Source organism: Triplophysa dalaica, chromosome 23, assembly GCF_015846415.1.
Source record: "Triplophysa dalaica isolate WHDGS20190420 chromosome 23, ASM1584641v1, whole genome shotgun sequence".
In the NCBI taxonomy this organism is placed as follows: domain Eukaryota; kingdom Metazoa; phylum Chordata; class Actinopteri; order Cypriniformes; family Nemacheilidae; genus Triplophysa; species Triplophysa dalaica.
Genome location: NC_079564.1, coordinates 8,929,170 through 8,951,119, shown reverse-complemented (window position 1 = coordinate 8,951,119; position 21,950 = coordinate 8,929,170). Strand labels below are relative to the sequence as shown.

Here is a 21,950-nt window from a genome sequence, read left to right as displayed (position 1 = left end):
ATGGAGCTTTAAATCTGTGACTGCAGAGGTCACTCCCCAAATCCCCAAATCTCAGCTTCATCTATTATTATGTGAAGCCTCTCTCTCTCTCTATCATACACACATAGTATCTCTCTCTTTCTCACACACGAGCCTCTTCCATTCCAATTGTGTGTAAATGTTTTTAATTAGCTGACTACGACCCTGATGACAGTGTGACGAGGAGAAAGAATGAGACTCTCTAATCGTTGTAATTAAACAACAAGCTGCACGATAGTGAGAGCGAGCGAACGAGCGACAGAAAGGCCTTGGCTCTCTCTTCACACAGATGAAGTGCCAGAGAGAGTAAAGCATGAGGGTAAAATAGAAAACTGTTCTAAGTGGAGAGCCGAAGTCAATTCATTTTTCTAACGGCAGCAATATGAAGGTCAGGGAATTGTGAAGTCATTTCTTTGCATGTGCTGTTACTTACACAACATTTACTTCTTTAATTTCATTGGCTGAGTGTTCTTTTGAGAGTGATGATGTTTAGACCAAAAGGCATTAGGGGTTTTATGCTTTTATGCTCACCATATCTGCGTTTGTGATGTTTTAGACACAGTATGTGGAATAAGCATTTTTGTGCCCAAACAGTCATAAATTACTTTTCATTTCTTTTTTCCAACCTGTCTCTGAGAAATTGTGCCTTTAAGACAAACATGGGTGGTCACGTGACAACGTTTTATTCATTCTGAACTCACGCAACTTTCTAATGTCAGACAGAATGATTTGGTGTTCTTTTTGAGATCTACTAGCACTTTCATCATAGAAGATTAAGACTATTTACTTCCACTTGATCCCTTTAAAACATCAATAACTGCAGCTGCTGTAAGTCTTTTAAAAATGTTGTACCTGTGCTGCTCTGGATGGTTCTGACAGTGGTTGCGGTTCTGGGTGGTGTGATGGCCTGACGTGACGTCCTCTCGTCTTCTTCCTCCTGCGAACAGCCCTTCTCGATGGCCCTCACGTAACTGTGGCTCCTCATACGGAAGCATCCGGACAAAGGCAGGTCAAGAGCGTCCATGGCCTGAGACTCCATCTCACTGAACACACTCTCACACACGGCCTCGATCTGCCCGTTCACTTCCACCTCGCTTACCTGCAGGGGGAGACACTGCATCACCACACACTCATGTTCCTTTGGCATATCTCTGTCATGGGATTACACCACATGGCTGTGAAGTCTCAATGAATGTAAATTATTTAAATTCTACACTGTGTGGATATTATATGGACAATCGTGATGACTGAACGAGCAGTTTGATAGAGGTTACTTCAAGGTTTATCTAAATTTTCACAGACTAAACCAGTATTCATTTATTATTATCAAGGACTTTTCATCTTTTACAAAGACTACATAATATGAAATATAATTTAAGGGTCTTCAAGTCTGTGCAATAATTTCTGTATCTAAAAACGATTCTCTTTCATTTTTATGATTATTACATATACTTTACATTTCCACTCCATATTTTGACAGATTGTATGTATATCCATTTTGTGCCCTTTATACATATTGTTCACATGCATGTTTACATCCATTCTGTTCTGTTCTATTTTTTCAATCAGTCCTCTCCAACTAGAAATGTTCTATTGATTTGATGCATCTACATTTTGTAAATTTGGTTTTAATGGGCTCTGTTCAGTTTTGTAAATTTCACAAACGCCTGTAGAAAAAATCTGTTAACAATACATTTATGAAACCTCAACCGGAAAATGTTATATGTTGCCAGTCACTAGTTGGGCTCCGAATTGTTTTTATAGTGAAATGAGGTGTAAGATTTACAAGACAGAAAGCTCTTGCGAGATCACAGGATGCTTGTTTCTAAACATAGGGAAAGCATATAAACAATTAGGTTTTACATGCTACGCTAAACATGGATGAGGCTATTGTCTAAATATAAAAATGCCATAAATTGTATGCACGCTAAGATTACATTAATGCATCTGGGAGACGGATTTATCCAAAGTGACGGTAGGTTTAAGATATACATTTTTTATTAATATGTGTTATGGGGAATTGAATCTGCAACTTTCGCACTACTAACACAAGTTTTTATGCGCAAAAGTTGTTAAAATAACACTATTTCATACTTTTAGTCACCTGCACCCGTACACAAGTTGAGGGTGGATGTAAACACTATGCTTCTATATTTCATTAGGGCCGTTTTAACCCTTGATTTAGCAAAATTTGTAATTAACACTGCTTTCAACATTAGATTATGAATGACTGATACACAAATTAAATCAAAATACTGTATACTATTAAGATATTTTCCTTATGAAATACTACAGCATTCACAATCCAGGGTGCCTTAAGGTGCCTTAGTCACATATTATAAGTAACCATGTTACTAACCATAGCTGCTAGAAACACTCCTTTACATAATTTTAAAACGAACACATCTACACACACAAATCACAGAGAAATAGAGTGCAGAGGGGAGGAAATCTAAATTTTGAAAGCAATATAACAGGTGTGGCTGCATCACTGGTGCTCTAAAGTATATTGACTACAGTGGTTGTCTCTACCCCACCACCACATAGTACACAAGTGTATATAGCCACAGTAAGATGGAAAGTTATTACAGGGAAAAGTCTTATGATTGGATGCTAAGAAGTAAGTGAAAACACACGAATGAAGCACTGGTGGAGTATTGTGATTGGAAGAATAGGCAGCAGAAATCTTGCCATTGGCTGAGAAGGGCGACAGACAAACAGGAACTTAGGTTTGCTTGTCATTTAATGGCAAAAAACAAACACTCAGTAGCAAAAACACACCTACACGCGTGCAGTTTGCATACATGTACACACAACGCTAACATGCCTGCACACACTCAATGAAAGATAGGTTTCTTCTGTAAGGGTGACTGAGGTTTGTGTCACTGCAAGGATTTATTTATCCTCAGGGAAAGAAAACACACAGGGGCACACACACACACACATATATATACGCCTGAGGGCAGGAGAAGGAAAGCAGCTCTTTAAAAGATTAGGGCTGCTGTCTACTTGAGTGAGCTGTCAGGACACTAAGCGTTCACCTTAAAATTCTCTTTGTGGTAAATGCTGCTTGTACTTTTATCCCACGGCTACAGACGCTAATCTTGAAAACTCACCTTAAAATCCCATGGCAACAGACCCTAATCCTGTAAACTCACCTTGAAAATCCTTTAGCTACACATGCTAATCGTGAGAGCAACCTTTAAAAGTGAATATATTAAATATGATAAAATATTTACAATAGCAAATATTGTTTTAGGAAGCATTTACAGCCCAATGTGACAGATCAGATTCAGACCTTGTTTGAATACTAATTTGAATACTTCTATATGCGCTAAAAGCGTGTATTTTACACACTGTATGTTGGTAAGTGCATACTTTTGAGTAGGCTATTTAGTATTGAACCAAATGCAAAAAGAGAACCGCCTCAGCCCGTTTTCATGTTATGTGGATAACATCATTGCATACTTCAAAACAAAAAAGTATGCTATCCATCTAGTACTTACAACATACTATGAGAGACTTATCTAAATCTCATACTCTATAGGGTCGTACGCAAACAATGGTTTGAAACAATGAATAAAGACATGATAAATGATTTCCTTTTTCTGCGAGCACATACAATATGAATGAGGTGTTATCTACAATTTCCATGTTCTACACTGTTTTTCCTCCCCTCTGCAAACCCTCTTGAAGAGGTCACGTCGAGGATGTCTCTGAGTGGAAATCACTTTTAGGATCTGATCCAAGACCAGTTTTTCTATGCCACTTTCTAAGACTAATCTCAAACTGGTCTGAGATAAGTATCTAAGGGCGATTTCCACCAGAGAGAGGGGAGCGAATGACCAACCTGACTGATGGTGCTCATGGCCCTCATGTAGCTCTCATTTCGGGAGCGAAATTTAGGCGAGGCCAGCAGGCCGGCCGGGTCCAGACTGTCCAAACTGCGGTTGATTGAAACCTCACTCACCGCTCGCAAGTAGCTGTGACTCCGGATCTGAAGCTTGGGGGAGTGCGAATCCGTACTGATCCTGTAGCGAGAGAGAGAAAATACATATTAAGTAATATATAGAGAGATAATACATGTATATTCATTAAAAAATTCAATTTTGAGGAATTTCTTTGAAATCTCAGCAAATCAATCCATACATTCAATATGTCTGAAACTACTTCAGTTGTTGACTCACTTTGTCATGGCAAAGGCAATGCCTTAGGTTTTGTGTGGAGAGAAACATTATTGTCGATCATGACATATGTGTTCTCTCCGGTCTCATCTTTGGCCCCGCCCCCTCTCGTTCCGCGTATAGCTTTCCAGTGTTTCATCCCCGACACCTGTCCCTTGTTAATTATCCCTTGTTAGTCCCCCTACATAATATCCTCGTGTGTATTGTCCTGTGCTCGTTCGTTGTGCTTGTGTTGAGTCTCTGACTTTGTGAGTATTTACCTTACATACCCCATTGGATTACCTTGCCTTGTGTTAACCTTACCTTGTATCATCCTGTCCTGCCTTGCCCTGCCTTGTGTTTTGACGTTGTGTCGTTGTTTTGTTTCTGAGTTTTTTGTCCTGCTGTTTTTGCCCCCACGTGGAAGTATTTTAGTTTCAGTTTTTTATCACAAGACCTGTCCTCATTACCCCATTGTGGGTCTTTGTATTTTGTATTAATAAAGTCTTTGTTAACCCCTTCAACGCTGCCTAAATCTGGGTTCTCTCTCAGATTCGTGAAGCACTTATATTATCACTACTATTATTATTATTATTATTGTCGTAGTTAATCTAAGAACAGAATAATTGTAAGTAGTACTGTATGGGCCTTCAGTGAGAAAGCTTAATAATAGTGCTAGATAACGGAGTTATAAAGAAAACATTTCTGGTTGTGTGACGTGCTACATTAGCTCTTTACTTAAGGGGCTGCAGCAATACTACAAACAAACAAGATGACAAGAATCTTGTTTGTGTTTGCAATCAAACCCTTGAAATATAAACAAAAACACATAACACATAACACAAAACAAAACATGAACACCCACACACAAAACAAACACACACTCTATCCCTCCAGGTCTAGTCAATCTTAATTATGAATGCTGCTCTTAAAATAGTATGAGGTTGGAGGGGGAAAAAACCGCATCACTCATTCTTCACTGGAGCGGAAGGGATTGAGATGAAAGCGAAATAACAAATAGAAGAATCAATTGATAAAAAATCACACATCAGCTCAAAACCACAAAGTGTGATGAATTGTAAAAAAAAATATGAAGACAACAATCCAGTATAGAGGAACATTTGATAGATGTTTTTTATAAAAATTAAGAAAATTTAAGTGTCTTTAAAATCTTCTGTTCAATGGAAATAGCATGGGCTCCCCTCCACAATGTAGGTCTATGGGATTTTTTTGTTTCAATTAGTCGAATCTCTCCTTAAAGGAATAGTTTGCCCAAAAATGAAAATTCGGTCAAAATCACCCTTGAGTTGTTTCAAACCTGTATACATTTCTTTGTTCTGTGCAACCCAAAAGATTACAACTTGTGGTAACGATGACAAAAAAAGGCGTTTTTGGATGATCTATTTAACAAGCTTCATGATATGAGATATTCATGTTCAAAGAACAAACGGGCGAGTGAAAAGTCAAAGTTTAATGCTTAGGAGCTTAGAACAAATCCTGAACCCAGAATATTGGTTTTATAATGGTTGTAGTAATGTTCGTCTAATAATAAACGCATGTGCAGAGACCCTCACACACAGAAAAAGTCTCCAGGCCGGTCATTGATAAGTGGTGTGGTCCTTAAATGATACCGTAACTGACGTCACGTTACCATGGAAACAAAGAAAGACATGTCTGTAACGAGCACGGGCCTCGGGCGACTATTACGTAATGCAACATGGCATAATACGCTCAGCTAAAAAAACATCAAATTTCCCCTTGTCCCCTCAGGATATGTGGTCGTTTGTACATTTTGTATATCTTACGCAATTTAATATGCTTGAACGAATACATGGATATAAATGTATACATCTTCTATATGTATTCTATGTATGACAGCCATATTTAATGTGTTTATATAGGAGTTTAAATATTAACGCTTGAACGGGTATGTCTTTGAGTTGAAGGCACAAAGATCTGAATATTCAATGCTGTGGCAATTCTTATCACGAGGATGCACGTAAAGAACATACTCAGATGTTAAGTCCTCACTTCCTTCCTGCACTGATGAGCATCTGCTGTTGTCAAAAGCAACAGCGATTGCATTAAACAAACGCTGTGTTTGCAAAGCTCACACACACAGAGTCAAATGTGCGAGTTCAGTCCCTTTATAATGCAAATCACTTTGTGCTCATGAATAGGCCAGGCATATCAAGTTTTCACTGCTGGATTCTAATCTAATACAATTCTATATTTTCATTTAAATAATGTTTTGAGCATTTCAGAATTTTAGAATTGAAAAATGTAAATGCATAATTTTTTTAAGGGCAGTTTAGTTAAAATGCATGTACTGCGGCTGGCGTGAACTCCACAAGTTTGTGCAAAACCTATTGATCCATGTTTTCCGGACGAGTTGAAATCATCTTGTGTTCTTTAATAGACAGGTCATAATAGTTCTGTGTTTTAAAAATACTCTTAAATGCATTTTCTAGGTTAAAATAAACCAGATTTCAGATGGGCTCTCAGACGTTTGAACCCCGCTGTTTTTGTGCATTAATATGCATCTATAACAGCAAAATAAGCTTAGAGTTTTGCATTAATATAAAATTAAACTAAAGATCATCCTCTGCGTTCAAACTGCCTTTTTTCATAAGTTTGTGCAACGTGCAACTCACAAAAACTGCAAGAACTCTGTAGAAACTTTAAAGGCACATGAACATTTCCATTTGAAATGACTTTGTTCTACTGAATTTTTAATAAAGGTGAGAGAGAAAGGATTTCTGTGTAGCGGTAGGAGTCTCGGGACGCAGAGTGGTTTTATAAGAAGTCACACAACTCCGGCGAGCGTGTGTATGTGTTTGTGTGTGAACGCAGAGGGGGGTTTAAGGACGAAGACTATACAGTCTCTAGAGACGCTTCCCAACAGCACTTTAAAAGCGGAGTGAGTGGAAACCCTGGAAAATAACATGTTTAAAATGACCCATGAGAAGCTGAACCTGAAATTACAGACAGATCCGTTCTCCTATGCACCTGCTTGCCGGCCGTACACATACATGTGCTTAATTTCCCCTGTGATTTCATGGGTACAACATGTTCTAATACCATCTCTTCTGCACACACTCACTTGAGTGTGGTCATCTCGGTGAGGGAGGGCTGGGTGGCTTTCAGGTAGCTTGCTCTTCGGGCCTGGACTTTAGGCGACGGTTTAGGGCTGCAGTCCGAGTCTCCGCTGTCTTCGTCTGCCATCGCCTTTATATAGCTGCCGCTTCGCATGCGTCTGCACGGGATCTCATCATCCTGACCTCCGGATGACAAGCCGCTCCACTCATCCTGAGGAACCTGCACGGAGTCAGAGGGAAAATGAGTTCCTTAAAAAAAAAAACTAATCTGCATGTTAGTACACTTTTTTTACAATGAATTATTTACACTTTCAAAAAAGCAATAACAAATAGAATGCAAGTGATTTATTACTGGTTACTACTCAGTAAGGTTAACAAGTTATTATATAAAATGAAGGTACCAAACATTATATATGAATCAACATTAATACGTTAGTGTGGTCATACATAAAATATGTGATTATAAATGCATGCATAAAAGGAAAAATGGTTCATAGGAAAAGTAATTCATAAAAGGGACTCTTTTTTCTAGAACACAAGAGAAGATATTTTGAGAAATGTCTCTGTGGTTTTCTCCTCCTTCAGTGGAGATCAATGTTGTTTGGCTATAATGCTCTACAAAATATCGTAAGAAATGCACATAGGTTTGGAATGACATAAAAGTGAGTAAATGATGACAGAATTTTACTTTCGGGTTAACTATTCCTTTAACTAATACATGCTTTCCGTGCCCAGCTGAACTACAAATGACAACTACAAATCGCTAACAATCTCTTCTCAGTAAGAAAATAACAATTCGTTCTCACATTTACTACAGAGCACATTGAACATCTAATGGTACATCATCTAACTCTCTCCTACAAACCTAAAAACTGCTCTTGATGTGGTAGTTCACGTGGCCTAACAAAACACATAACCGCACACCCTCGAGTAATACTAGAGCTCGGTCAGGAGAAACTACACACTCAAGTAATCTGGACTCCGGCACAAACCATAACATTTATCTTAAACATTACCCGGAAATGATCTGAAAAACATTTCATGCCCACTTACACTGTTCATGCACGATGCACATAAAGTGCCCTTTTCCAACCCTCACCTCTCTGAGATGAATCACAATCATTTCATATTATCCAGCACGGCTTGGTTTCCAAAATCATTCACCATTTCTGGTGTCCACTAAAGGACCGCCAGAGAGTCGGGTCTCACTGAGCGATGTGTGCCGCATGCTAACGCTTCTTTCACACGTTCCCCTTTTCACACGCTCTACCAGGGGCCGTACCCAACAACCTATCCTCCAACATCCAAAAGAGAACGAGGCCGTAAGAGAGAGAGAGGTGCACAAAGACAGATATTGTTTAGACCAGGGACAGGACCCACTCTCCACAGGGTGAGAAAGAGTAGAGGATGGAAATGAGGAAGGAGTAAAGAAAGAGAGGGAGAGAGCATGGAAACAAAGCTGGGCTTTACTTAAAACTGGGTTGCTATAAGACTGAAGATAAAGTTATGGAGTAGCTATAGTTGGTGACAACAATATATGGATTGAAATACTGCTAGTAAGAGCACGTACAGTTAAGCTAACTCTGTAAGCATCTCATTATTGCAGATGGTCTCTGAGATATGGCACTTTGGCACATTTTCTTCTCTTGGAGTTCTGCCTTTTAATTTAGTTCCTCTATCTCTCCAGACTCCATTATCTGTACCCTCTTCTCCTCTTACCATTCCTCTTCTACTCTCGCTTTTTTTCTCTCTCAAACGCACATACCCACAAAAGCACACTTTATTTTACAGAGCGATGCTCTGTGTAATACATTTATAAATCATTATTACAACTATTTAGGCCCGGTTCCACAGACAAAGCTTAGTCTAAGCCAGGACTATGCTTTAGGTAAATTAGGATATTTAAGTTGCTTTTATTTAAATGCTTGGGATAAACCATTACTGATGTCCATCTTAAGACAAAACAATGCTAAATATTTTAAGAAATGTCAGGGCAATTTATTTTCAGTTAAGACATCTCAAACTTTCATTTTAGTCTGGATCTAGTTTTAAGCCTTGTTTGTGAAACCGGGCATTTATGTGTTATTATCATTTTGTCATTCTCACTATAGACCGTTTCACCGGACTCCCTCGCCTGACCCCCAGTTAATGTCCGGTTTGTCCAATAATATACTGTAACTATTTCATTTTATTAATATTATTATTTGATAGTATAATAATTGTATTAAATTAACAATTTATTGAATGTTGTTGTACATTCCTTTTGTTACTTCTTTTTTTGAATGGGTCCTGCAGTTTGGTTGCATTTAAATAAACTGCATGGTACTCTCACGAATCTGTTCCGTGTTTTCCCAGTTATTTTGGACTCTTATGTTATTTCCTGTTTTCAGCCATTTTTGTAGTCCTTTGTAGTAAAAGATATAATCAAAATAATACAAGACAAAAAAAGCAAGTTTATCCAAAGACAGAACTAAGCGTAAAACCCAGACTGGATAAAGCATAAAACAAAGACCAACAACCAAACAAAGGAAACATTTGGGTTTAAATACACTGCGGTAACAAAGGAAACAAGAACCATCTGAGGAAACTAATTAATAAGAAAAACTACAAAGGACTACAAACATGGCACACAACAGGAAATAACATAAGAGTCCAACTAACTAAGAAACACAGAACAGATTCATGACAGGTACGCTGACATCTAGTGCTTGAGCTAAATTCAAAATATTGGAGAGACAGTTTTATCCAAGTTACTGTTCTTCTGGGTTTCTTATGAGTGTTATCAGAAATAATCAAAAGGCACTCTATTGTTTGTAAATGTGTACCGGAAGTTAAAGTGGGGTCACAAAAGTGTGCATGCGCAGTAACATTTGTTTATGTTGATAAGATGAAACCCTCTATATTTCATGTTTTTAGAGTTGCAACTCATGCTTGATAAAGAACAACACATTTTACTGAATGCTGTCATTTTGGCTCGCTGTGATTTAATGCGCAGGTTTAGGGCAGCTCCTAAATTGCATTTTTTTTACAGTGTGCTCTGTGGTGGTTCTTTCTCTCGTATCTGACACATTTTTATACAGATTCCTTAAACAGTAAGATACAAAAGGTCTCGTAGGAACATCTAGGAGTCAATAGAATTGTGACTGACAGCTTCAGTAATTTATTAGCTTCCAGTGTGAAGTAGGCCTGGGCTACACAACTAAAGCAATTACATTTCAATAATTATTTCACTATTTCTCCTTCAATATTTCCTGCCCTCAAATCCCCGCTGGAAAAACAACAACAGAACCATGCACAACACAATTGAAAATTGAATGGATGTTATGGTTATAATGAGAATTGTTTTGGTTTTAACGGTAACTAATGGTATCTACTGATGGATTCTATCGTTGGTTGTTATCTGGCAGATAATCATATTCATATTGGAAAAATGTCAAAAACACACAATCAAAATGAATTCTGTAAGGGTTTAATGGGAAAAAGCTAAGGGTTCAAAATGTTTTTTAATAGAACCCATTAGAATTTCTATGATGGTTTCTATTGTTTTGTCCAGCAGGGATGACCTTGACTGCATTTAACTTTTCTGCTTTCCTTCCCTCTTAAATTCTGCTCTCTCTTTTACTTTCTTTTGACTGTCTGAATATCTGTCACAAAGGAATCGGGGGAGAGAGAGACTGAGAGAGCGAGCATTTAGAAAAGCATACATGCAAATCCCTTTTTCCCTTAATCTCCACACAAACAGTCACTGATCTCCAGGGGCGCGGGCTCAATTTTTTCCTTCGTACCCTTTTGTTATTCCTTTAACATCTCAGTATCACACAGCCTCCCTCCACAGCGAAGAAAACAAAGCACATGGCATGGACTCTAAATTCATATTTAATCTATCACACTCAGTGCCGATAAAACACAGCGGGTGTGTGCATATGTTATTTCATTCCTACACATTTGCATTCTGACACACACGTGCATGCAATACGCGTGACGTGCAACACAGTCTCACTCTTCACAAACATGCAAACACAGCAGGAAGATCATGCGTCGGAGGACAGAAGGTGCGGAGAGATGAAGCAATAAATGAAAAGAGAGATGAAGAGATGTCACACCTTGGAGACCTATGAAATGTCCAAACGCACATGCCTCCTCAGCACAAATCCATCAGGTCTTCTGAGGACCTGATGATATTGGTAGTGATGATGGAGACGTAGATCAAAAGCAAAATGACGATGGTGCTGTTTCACACAAAATCTCGCTCCTACCTGTAAAAACTGGCAGGTTCGTCCTTGCTGGCAGGACTGTGCTTTCAGTAGGGCTCTATCTATATTGACAGTGGCCTTTTGGTACACCTCTCGGGCCCTGCTGACCGTCAACGTGCTTGACCAGGAGCTTTTCTTGACCAGTGGTCCGGCCTGGTCGACCAGCGTTGGCCCACATATAGCCAGGGTGCCTCCTGGTGTGTTGGAGCACGTGGAGCAGCTTCCAACATCGTTGTTGCTGCGTGAGGTTTTCAGAGATGAGCGACCACCTCCTAGCGTGTTGTAGCTCTGGCCTAGGAAATAGTGAGACTGGGATTTGTCGGGACGGCGACCCATGGTCATAACTCCAGAAGGTTGATGCTGGTGGTACAGGCAGATCGCTCTGTCCAAAGTGTCGTCCGAGCTCCAGTAACCTGAGCCGGGTGTGCGCGCTGGGGGTTTGGGCTCGGAGCGACTCCTTTCCTTGCTCTTGCCCCGTTTGTTGCTCGAAGTCTTGTGGAGGGTGCCAATGGTAGATGTGGAGACGTTAGGGTGGGAAGCAGCAGTTGCCATAGCGTCGGCTGGGATGACGGGGTCGTTGCCGTTGAGGGTGCGTTGGCTGGGACCTTCCAGGGAATGAGACTTGGTGAACAGCTTTTGGACGGAGTGAACGAGGTGACGTATACGCCCAGGACTGTCACTGCGTTGGTGCTCAAGTGCTGCTGTGCGTTTGTATTGCAATGTGTGATAGCCATCTTTCCTCATTGGTTGCTGCTGGTCGAACCTTTCCAGCAACGACGGGGGTATGCCGGATGAGCTACATGGGCCACACCCACTCCCCCCAGCCACGCCCCCTGGTCCAACATAGGGGACTTTTGCGCTTTCGTCCTTCAGTTCGTGATTCGAGTGATGTCGCCTCGGAAACGTACTGCTGGCCAGGTCAGACTGGCACCTGTAGTAGGGGTGGTCATTTGAGGGGGCGGCGCTGAACACGCAGGGGTGTCGGTCATGGCGGAGGGTCAGAGAGTCATAGGAGGGGTCGCAGTGTGTGAGTGTGTGGTGGTGACTGCGACTGGAGGACAAGCCTTTCATCGTCATCCTGAATCCTCTCACAGCCTCTCCACTCACTCTGAGCCTACTAAAGAAAGACAGATAGACAGAAAGAGTTTGTGAGAGAGAGACAGAAAGATAAGATAAAGAAAGAGATGAAGATGATGAATAGATATAAGGGCGAATATGTTATAAAAGAAGAAAGAAAAAAGAAAAGAAAGACAAAAATATTAATATATATTTAAGATCACCACATTAATGTTAACAGAGTTGCTAAACAAATGTATTCAACCTCATGTCATTCCAAACCTGACTCACTTTCATTCTTCTGCAGAACACAAAAGAAGATATTTTGAAGAATGTGGATACCCAAACAACATTGGCCCCTATTGGCTTGACACAAAACCACATTTCTCAAAATATCTTCTCTTGTGTTTCACGGAAGAGTCAAAAACAACTTTTGAACCACTGGTGAATAAATATCAAGATTTTTATTTTTGAGTGAATCATCCATTTAAATCATCAGATGTCATCAAGCTTCCATACTTGTGTTCTCATAAGCATTTCTATACGCAACCACCATATCAGACGTCAGATTGCTGTCATCACCAAATTGTACACTCATACATTTGCATAAAATAAGCAATTCACATTGAAAACAAGTGACTTCATCCCTATGGGTCCCTCCCAGTGTAAACACGTTAGAACAGAACAAAAAATGTAGCAGTGATGTCAGTATGCCAATATTAGCATATGAAAAAGCTTCCTGGGCCTACCTTACCAGATAAAGCCAAAGACAGATTAGTAATGAAGGGAAGGGTTTGACACATATTGCTCTTCATTCTGCTTTATCCTGTTTGGTGTGTCAAACATCCGTCTTTCATGCTTAAAGTCATTTGTGAGGCATGAATTCATTAAGAGTATTTACTGACGGAGGAGAAACCGTACTGAGATCAATGATGAAACTGAGATTAATCTAGTAAAATCGATTCTTAATGCTTACACTGTACATGAGCATCCAATTTGTGTACCTCATGCTAAATCACACACACAAACTGTGCAGTAAACTGTACACTGCATTTATAATCAGGGTTTGAAATAAACTCATTTATCTCCTTTTATCTTTGCCTTTCTCTGATAAATGAAATAAATTAATTAATATTCTACAAAGGTAAGTAACAACAAGCGAAAACACTGTCGGGGCAAACAGGCATATCCAAATTCAACTCCAATACAATGATAAAATATGCAAATAAATGTGAGGGCAGGTTCATTAATATTAATATGAGAGCTGAAACAAATTAAAAAGCATGTTTTTTTTCACAATGCTGATATATAAACCGTATCTTCTGTAATTGTGAGGTGTAACACTTTATCTTGGTGTCTTACATATCAATTATACTTGTGTTGGTTTTATTTGTCACACAATTCTGTGACACACTCTTCTTCATTTATTAAATCATTCAGTGATAGGGGTATAAGTAGTTCAACTCGTAAAGAATGGTGTTGGCATATTAGTTATGGGTTTGATTTCCAGGGAATGAAAGTCTATGTATTATACATGTATGTATAGTTTGAATGCACTGCAAGTCAATTCGCATTAAAGCATCTGCCAAATGCATAAATGTAAATGATTAATCTTTCCTCAATACAATAACCTGTGAACTTTATCATCATTCCTTCTTTTTCATGAAACAATGGATGATTTTCAGTTTTTTAAACTGTACTATTTGTATGTTCGTGTTTAAGCAAAATTATATATTTTTTCCATTATACGAACCACTGACAACGTTTCTTTCGAATTCCAAATAAAAATATAGTTTTTTTTTTACATTTTTTTCTAGAAGCAATGTTTTCAGATATTAAATACTGCAACAGAAATTCAACAGATATCGGACTGGAATTATCACACTGCAGCCACGCTGAACACCCTAGCAACCACCTAGCAACCACATGAGTCATATTCGCAATCCCAGGGAAACATGCTAAAACAGTCAAAACACATTAACCATCACATAAAACACTATTTCTACTAAAGAAATGAAACCATTTCATCCTTCTTTTCTTTCAGCTTTTCATTTTAATTCCTCCATCTTGGAATGACCTTGTGTTCTTGGCACAATTTCTTCTTCCACATTCAGGGAATGCTTTGTTGCACTTTTTCATCCTCTCTATTTCTCTCTCTCTCTCTATTTTCATTCTCTCTCTCTCTCTCTTTCTCTCTCTCTCTCTTTCTCTCTCTCTTTCAGTGTTTTGAAATATAATCAAACTATGCTGACAGATAACACAGACTGATGAAACTGATGAAACTAATTACACTGCCTGTCATTAAAGAGAGCCAAAGTCTGACACACCCCTGACAACTCTATCTACAGATCTGTGCGATCAAAGAAAACCAAAAGAAAGAGAGACAAAACAGAGAGTGTATGTGTGCAAAGAGATGGTCTGAAATAATTTAGCTGTGCTAAAATCTGTTCGATTACTGGGAGTTAACACGAACAACTCTTTCAGCCTCTTCTGTGAATAAGAACAGCTTTCTAACTGAGCCATGAGCACTCGTTCATCAAGGAAAAACAGATGATAGGTTCAGTTGAATGACCCAATGAAATCATAATTGGAGGTTTATGGCTTTTAATCTGAAAGGCTGACAAAATGCAAATTTAGTCGTAACAATTAACACTATAAACACAGAACAAATTATACATTTATAAAAATATACCCCTTATACGCAGAGGTGCACAGAACTATTGAACTGAGGCGTTAGGTTGGTGTACACATTAAAATGTATGAAAGAGATCTCCCTTGTGGGTTATAATACCTGAAAAAGCATGCACGGATGCACTCTTCAAAAATCCACTGTACACCATCCAACAGCACACCATCTGGGAACCTTTGGCATCCTATTTTTTACAACGTATTATGATTTGGTATGGACTTATTTCAATCCACTAAATCTGCATTGAATGTAAAGCTGCATAAATCTGCCAAGAGTATAAATTCCTATCAATCATCAAAATAATAAATTCATCTTTGTTATAGTAACAAACTCTTTCTTATTATTTAGAGCTGTTTAATCGTCTTTAGGATGCACTTAGTTGCTTATGTGAATGTGCTTTGAAGCAACTAAATATGATGTGCCAATGGTTACTGTTTTTGTTGTAAATAAAGTATTGTTATTATGTCTTATGTTCTTTGAAAAAATTACTTTTAACATAAATCATATACAGTAAATAAAAATGTTATACTGTAATTTCAGCGAGAGCAGCACTTGTGTGTGTCTCTCTCTCCCGATTAGGTGAGGTGTACGCACAAAGAAAGCTTAGAATAAATAAAGCCCATATTTCATATATTTGAGCGGTATTGAAAGAGTGCTCAATAGACACATAAAAGACGGCATATTACATCTCTAAGCAATCAACTTGTGAATAATGTCGAATCAAATCGTTGACATGATAATCACAACCAAACTGAATCGTGAGACCTGTGATGATTCACAACCTTAATTTATTATTAGTGCAAATCTTCCCACAAATGTCAGTCTCCAATCTTTACTCAGAACAAGAGTGCAGGTCTATAGTTCTTTGAATTACAGGTAATTATGCGGCAGTCCAAACAATATTCTAAATATAACACTGTAAGGGTGTTCTCTTTACTGGAATCAACTTAAAATAAGCTACCTATTTGTGATCACTGTTCAACAAACATAAAAACAAGTATGACGCTGTAGCCTCCATTAAGCCCAAACATTACTTGCCTAAAAAAGTGCCTTTCCATTTGAAATCACAGTGACCTCGCCTCGTTTGTACCGTAACATATTGTTCTGACCAGGGAGTCCTTTTATCCCTCTTTTTTCCTTTCAATAAAACCCAATAAAGGCAACTATAAATAATCTCAAAGGGGGAAACCGAATGCCGTTTTTTCTCATCTCCATGGCAACAAGTATTTTTCCCCATCGCCTCACGACAGGGAGCACATTGCGCTTGAACTCTGCGGAGGAGAGGGTGAGAAAGTGATTCTTGGTGTGAAAATGCAAGTTGCCGTTTCGGTAACAGGGTTAAGAGAGAATGGCAGAAGATGAGGGCGGAGAGAAAGGCCTTTTTTCCAAAGAGGACATTTCATTTTTAGCATCTTGTAAAAAGAAGTCAATGTGATTTAGCACACTGTGAATTATAAATTACCCGGTCACAGTTTTGGCCTCATGTCCATGTGTGTCGGCATGAGTTTGTGTGTGATTGTGGAAGTGCATGTCAGCTCTGTTTTCCGTGTCTGTGTGTGTTTGCAATGTACAGTTGGCTGAGAGGGCAATAACAAGCTGCTGATGGGGCTGACGAAAACCATCAGGATCAAACTGACTAGTGGAGCAGAGATACGGTCAAGATGACTGAGACAACACAAACTACACCCAACAGAATAAACTGCACAACATGCTAAACAACAGCTTGTACACATTGCAAACCACTAAAAAACAACACTTATTTTGGATAACACTTTCCATGGATGAACACAGACAAACACACAATATATAATAGTGATACAGGAGCCAATTAAGATACCAAGAAAAATGTGGACAAACAAAACATGTGTTTTGCTAAATCTGTTATACAATACATGATTAAAAGATGTATTTTATATATTTTTTTTTTCTTGAAACATCCCTCTCTTGTTTTTATTTAGCTCGTCCTAGAGAACAAATAACGTTGTTTACACAGTGGAAAATGTAACATGTGTTAGCCTAAATTATTGTGAAATTGCATAACCAGATGAGCTCTTTCCTGACGGCTAATTCTCTTTGAAACCAAACATCAATTATGAAAATGAAAAAACAACATCAACTAGCAAATGGAAAAGGAAACGGCCAAAGAAACAAAGCACTATAAAATCACAATCCACTCAATACGAATCAAATCGTGAGGTTTTAGCATTAGCAGAACATTAGCAGAAGTTTAGCATGGTTCAGTCAGGAGGTGAATAATCTCATAGTCTCTCTGTATCTCTCATTTTTTCTTCTAATCCCACCATGTCTTCAGTCTCGTAGCATTAGAGCAGACGTTCGGGACAGTTTAACTTTGAATAACTCACAGGTTAATAGACTGAGCTCTTTGTGGTGCCTGACAGGAGAAGTGCAGAAGTTGACCTCTATTAGAAGACCAAGATAACAGACAAAATGAGAGACTTTTTAATGTCAAACACTAGACTTCAGTTTCTAGAGAGAGAGTTGCTTTTGAATGTCAAGCTGATGTGTGTGTGTACCCGAGCTACTCCAGTAAAGGCCAAATTTTGACTAAACAACAATTTGTAAGAACTGTTCCTTTAAAGTGGCCGTAACTCAGACAGTTTCTGCATATCTCATGTTAATCTTGATTATATCACAGAATAGTATCGTACCCTTGTGCCGGGGGAGGGTGCACCTAAAGCACGTGCACACCCATTGGCAAGAAAACACAGACACATGACTCAGTTTCACTTACCATATGCAGTTAATGTCAGGGAACCTTTTGATCTGGGAGTTCAAACAGATCTGCTTTCTCGCTGCATGGCAATATATTACGTCACACAGGAATGAATGCGCACATGTCCGCCAGGAGCATGTCTATCACACCACACATTTGCTCTGTATCATCTTCTGACGCATCCCCTAACACCCCAGGATATTATCATACATGTCCTGCTCAAAAGCAAGGCTTAGCTTTATTATAAAACCTAGTGAGCTAGCATGATACATGAAAAACAGCATCATAAGGGACACACTTCATAGGAAATACAAAACACAATTGTTTTGTAACTTTTGTAAGAATTGCAACTTTTAAGTGATGACTGTTAAAGGCACAACATGTTATATTCGCTGCTAGAGGTTGCAAAACAACGTCTAAAGTCAAAGCTTGATGATGCCCCTGATATCACACATACATCTGCGAGACATGTATACTTGTCTACTTATTTTACATCTGTATTTTTTTTATTGTTTGTTCATCTGCAATACATCTCCGAGATGTCATATAGACATTTAAAAGATGTCTGTATGATGTTTAGGATTTAGAATGAGTGTAAAACTGCTTTTTTAAGATGTTTATCAGATGTTTTTACACATCTGATATTTCCAAATCTCCAGATCTTTAGCAAACACCCAACAGACGTAACAGTGCTATGGAGAGCGGATTATTGGGAGGTGTATTTACATAAAATGCAGATGGAAATTAATCTGTCTGGACGCACAAATCACATTCATGATACACATGATGCCATTGACAGGCCACAGTGCAACGCATTGGGGGAGGGACATTAGATCGTAAAAAAACAGCATGGATTCAAACATTTTTGAACTTAAAGTGATGATTTTTTAATCTGTAAATACGTATACAGTTACTATAAATTGTGTTATGCAAATATTTTAAAAGAATGTTTTCAATATGACGTATTTCTTTCACCGTTTAAAATGTTTGGAGAGATTTTATGTGCTGACTTTACTGCAGTGCATTCTGGGATTGCCTTTAGCATAAGGGGGATGTGCAAAGCTGCCTAGAAATTTGGCCAAAAGATGTTATCTTGAAAGGGCATGTTGGCACAGCCTTAAGGCTTAAAAATACCTTAAAATAGGTAGGTAGCTCACTATGTTTTGGGACAGAGCTGTAGTATAATGTGTAATATTAGATTTATTTGCAGAGATAAAAAGCTTGGGTTTTACTGGCACGACTGTTAACATGTTATGACAATTCAGAAGCAGCCACGCTTTACTTATGATGACTATAGACATGCCATGCTGCAGCGAGAGAAAGAGAGAGAGAGAAAACAGGGAGAAAAGGATGACTTATGGAGAGGTAGTAAAGAAGAGATAAGTCGGTGGATGAAGAAAGAGAGAAGGGTATAATAGTGTTTGGTTTCCTGTAGCTGTTCGGTTTCAAAGAGGCATGTGTGACATCATTACCCTGTTTGAACTGTAAAACTCTTAGTTTGTCCCTGTGGCTATAGCTATAACATGTCATCCAGACGCCTAACAAAACCCAAGGACATGAAGTGAAAGACATACGCACCATTTTCAATTTCTCTCTTTCACACAGACACAGAGACACAGAGAGGACTCTCGCAAGTACAAAGGTGAAAGCTGGTGTTACATTGGATGCTGGACATAAACCACAGATGTCAGTAGCTGGAATGACCCAGTCTGTGAAATCCAGTCTGTAAAGTCTCATTCTAATAATGAGTTAATGAGCATCAAAGTTTGATTTAAAAAATATATTTTATTATGATTTCAATCTTTGACATGACCTTGCTCAGTCAATATTATATCAAGCTTATATTTTCACAGAATGTTCTTTAAAGAAGGAATTTATGTAGAAAACAGCAAATCACTTCAACTGTGTCCCATATTTTAAAACAACAAAATTATCATTATCAGCAAGGTCACTGATCCAGAGCATTTAAAGCATTTTCTTTCATGATAAACAACAAGTTTGGACATATGTGACACAAAACCAGTCTTAAGTAAAAGACTAAAATACATTTTATGGGTCAAAATTGTACATTTTTCTTTTATAACCCAATAATCATTTGAATAGTAAGTAAATATCATGTTACATGAAGATATTTTGTAAATTTCCTACCTTAAATATATAAAAACTTTATTTTTGAGTGTTGATGGCCTGCCACAGTGCAGGGTAATTTCTCAATATATATATTTTTTTAACTCTCAGATTCCTGAGTTTTAAACGGTTATATCTCAGCCAGATTCTGTCCTATACTAACAACTCATACATCAATAGAAATCTTATTTATTCAGGTTTCAGACTATGTAAAAATCTCAATTTCGAAAAATTGACCCATAAGACTCGTTTTGTTGTCCAGGGTCCCATATGGGGTTTCCGAAGGATGGTGGAGATATGATAGATACTATTATTTCGTAAATGACTTAATTTTTGCTGGTTTTACTCATTATGAGGATCGTTGGCACACGTATAGTTCAGCTTTAAGCTACCAAAGGTTTTTGTGATAGTTTTTGTAATTAAACACAATTGTTTTAAAGACAGAACACTTGTTTTAAAAGACTTTATTTTAAAAGTTGGTGCATTGTTTTAGAAAACAAAAAACCTGTTATCCTTGAAACTTTAATTACTTCAGTATAACATTAAAGACACATTAACATCTGCCATAAGAGACTCTTAAATCCTTGTTTGCACATATAGTACTTAATGTTTCCTCCTGAGATGCAGTGGAGGAAATTGATGGTGTCAGTTCATCACCTCATTTCTAGCAGACAGCAGCTCAATGCTCTCAGCGCTGAATAGTGATTTAGCCTAATAAGCTTCACAAGTCTCGCCAATGAGGTGTGAAATCCAGACTTTACCAAAAATGCTAAATTTCTTTTTAATTTCTTTATCACTTCGACGTGCAAACAGGACAGAGGGCTGCAGCTGTAATTGCCAAACTGCGGAACAGAAGAAACAAACTGACTTTAAAGAGGTAAACATATTCATGATCAAATTAGCTGTTGAAAATCTGCATGCGTCAGAAGTGCGGCCAATGCGTAAAAAAATATAATTTCATAACCTATAAGATGCCCTGGAACACGAGGAAAGTAGCAGCGAATCATTGTTTTGCAAATGAGGTAATTATTTTGGGTTAATGGACTGAAATGCTTAAAGCCACGAGGCCCCACTGTCTAAAAGACTGCTGCACTTTCTTAAGAGGGTTTATTATGACTCATTTATATTTCAATCAAGAAAACAACTCATTAACATTCATTTGAATAATGCACAGTTCCAAGCGGTACAAATTATATAATTTAAGTCGATTATAATTACAGAGCAACCATTTCAATTGCCAGTTATGATGTGCACTTACATTTTGACTCGGAGGAAAACATTTGCCATTTCATTTTACACTAATGGTCATTTTAAATTTAGTAAATCTGGTTGAATGACCTCTCAATAGCTGCAGTCTAAATAAAAACCGATCAAACCATAAAGAATTTTCTCTTTCCTTTTTCGCCTATTACAAAACCTGGAATTTCTTTCTCATCCAAAATACATGCACACGCACAAAATAATAATCTACCTAAATTACCCTGTCCCTCTGATTGATTCTGTATCCGTGGAGATGCTGCACAGCCAACGCTCTTTGAAGTCTTCCCGCGGGCTTTCTTTCACCCATTTTGCGGAAGCAATTGAATTTTCCTTGGCACTGCTGTATTAAACATTAACCTCGGCCAGATCCATTGACATTCCAAATGCGGCGCTCCAAATCCTGTTCTGTTCTTCCCAAACTTCAGCCCCGGTTCCCAGAGCACAGTCGGAGCAAATTGGCTCAGGATCTGTTTCCCACTGGACTGGATTCAGTGCATACTGGGTCTTAACTTCGAGCTGAATGATGATATTTTTACTATCAAAAAGCTGTAG

General features: G+C 38.3%; 1 protein-coding gene across 6 annotated transcripts in view; it reads right to left on the bottom strand.

The window, feature by feature from the left end:
* dlgap1b (discs, large (Drosophila) homolog-associated protein 1b) overlaps positions 1-21,950 on the bottom strand; it is a 76,904-nt gene that overhangs the window by 26,540 nt on the left and 28,414 nt on the right. For 3 of the 6 annotated variants that reach the window (XM_056738154.1, XM_056738157.1, XM_056738155.1), the window contains exons 3-6: positions 11,536-12,649; positions 7,285-7,499; positions 3,869-4,049; positions 871-1,117 (exon numbers count right to left, since the gene is read on the bottom strand). In XM_056738154.1, the coding sequence (XP_056594132.1) occupies positions 871-1,117; positions 3,869-4,049; positions 7,285-7,499; positions 11,536-12,609 (1,717 nt within the window). In that variant the 5' untranslated portion in view covers positions 12,610-12,649. Of the gene's footprint in view, positions 1-870; positions 1,118-3,868; positions 4,050-7,284; positions 7,500-8,332; positions 8,481-11,535; positions 12,650-21,950 lie in introns of those variants that run through there. The other 3 variants (XM_056738156.1, XM_056738158.1, XM_056738159.1) reach the window with 3 other exon arrangements.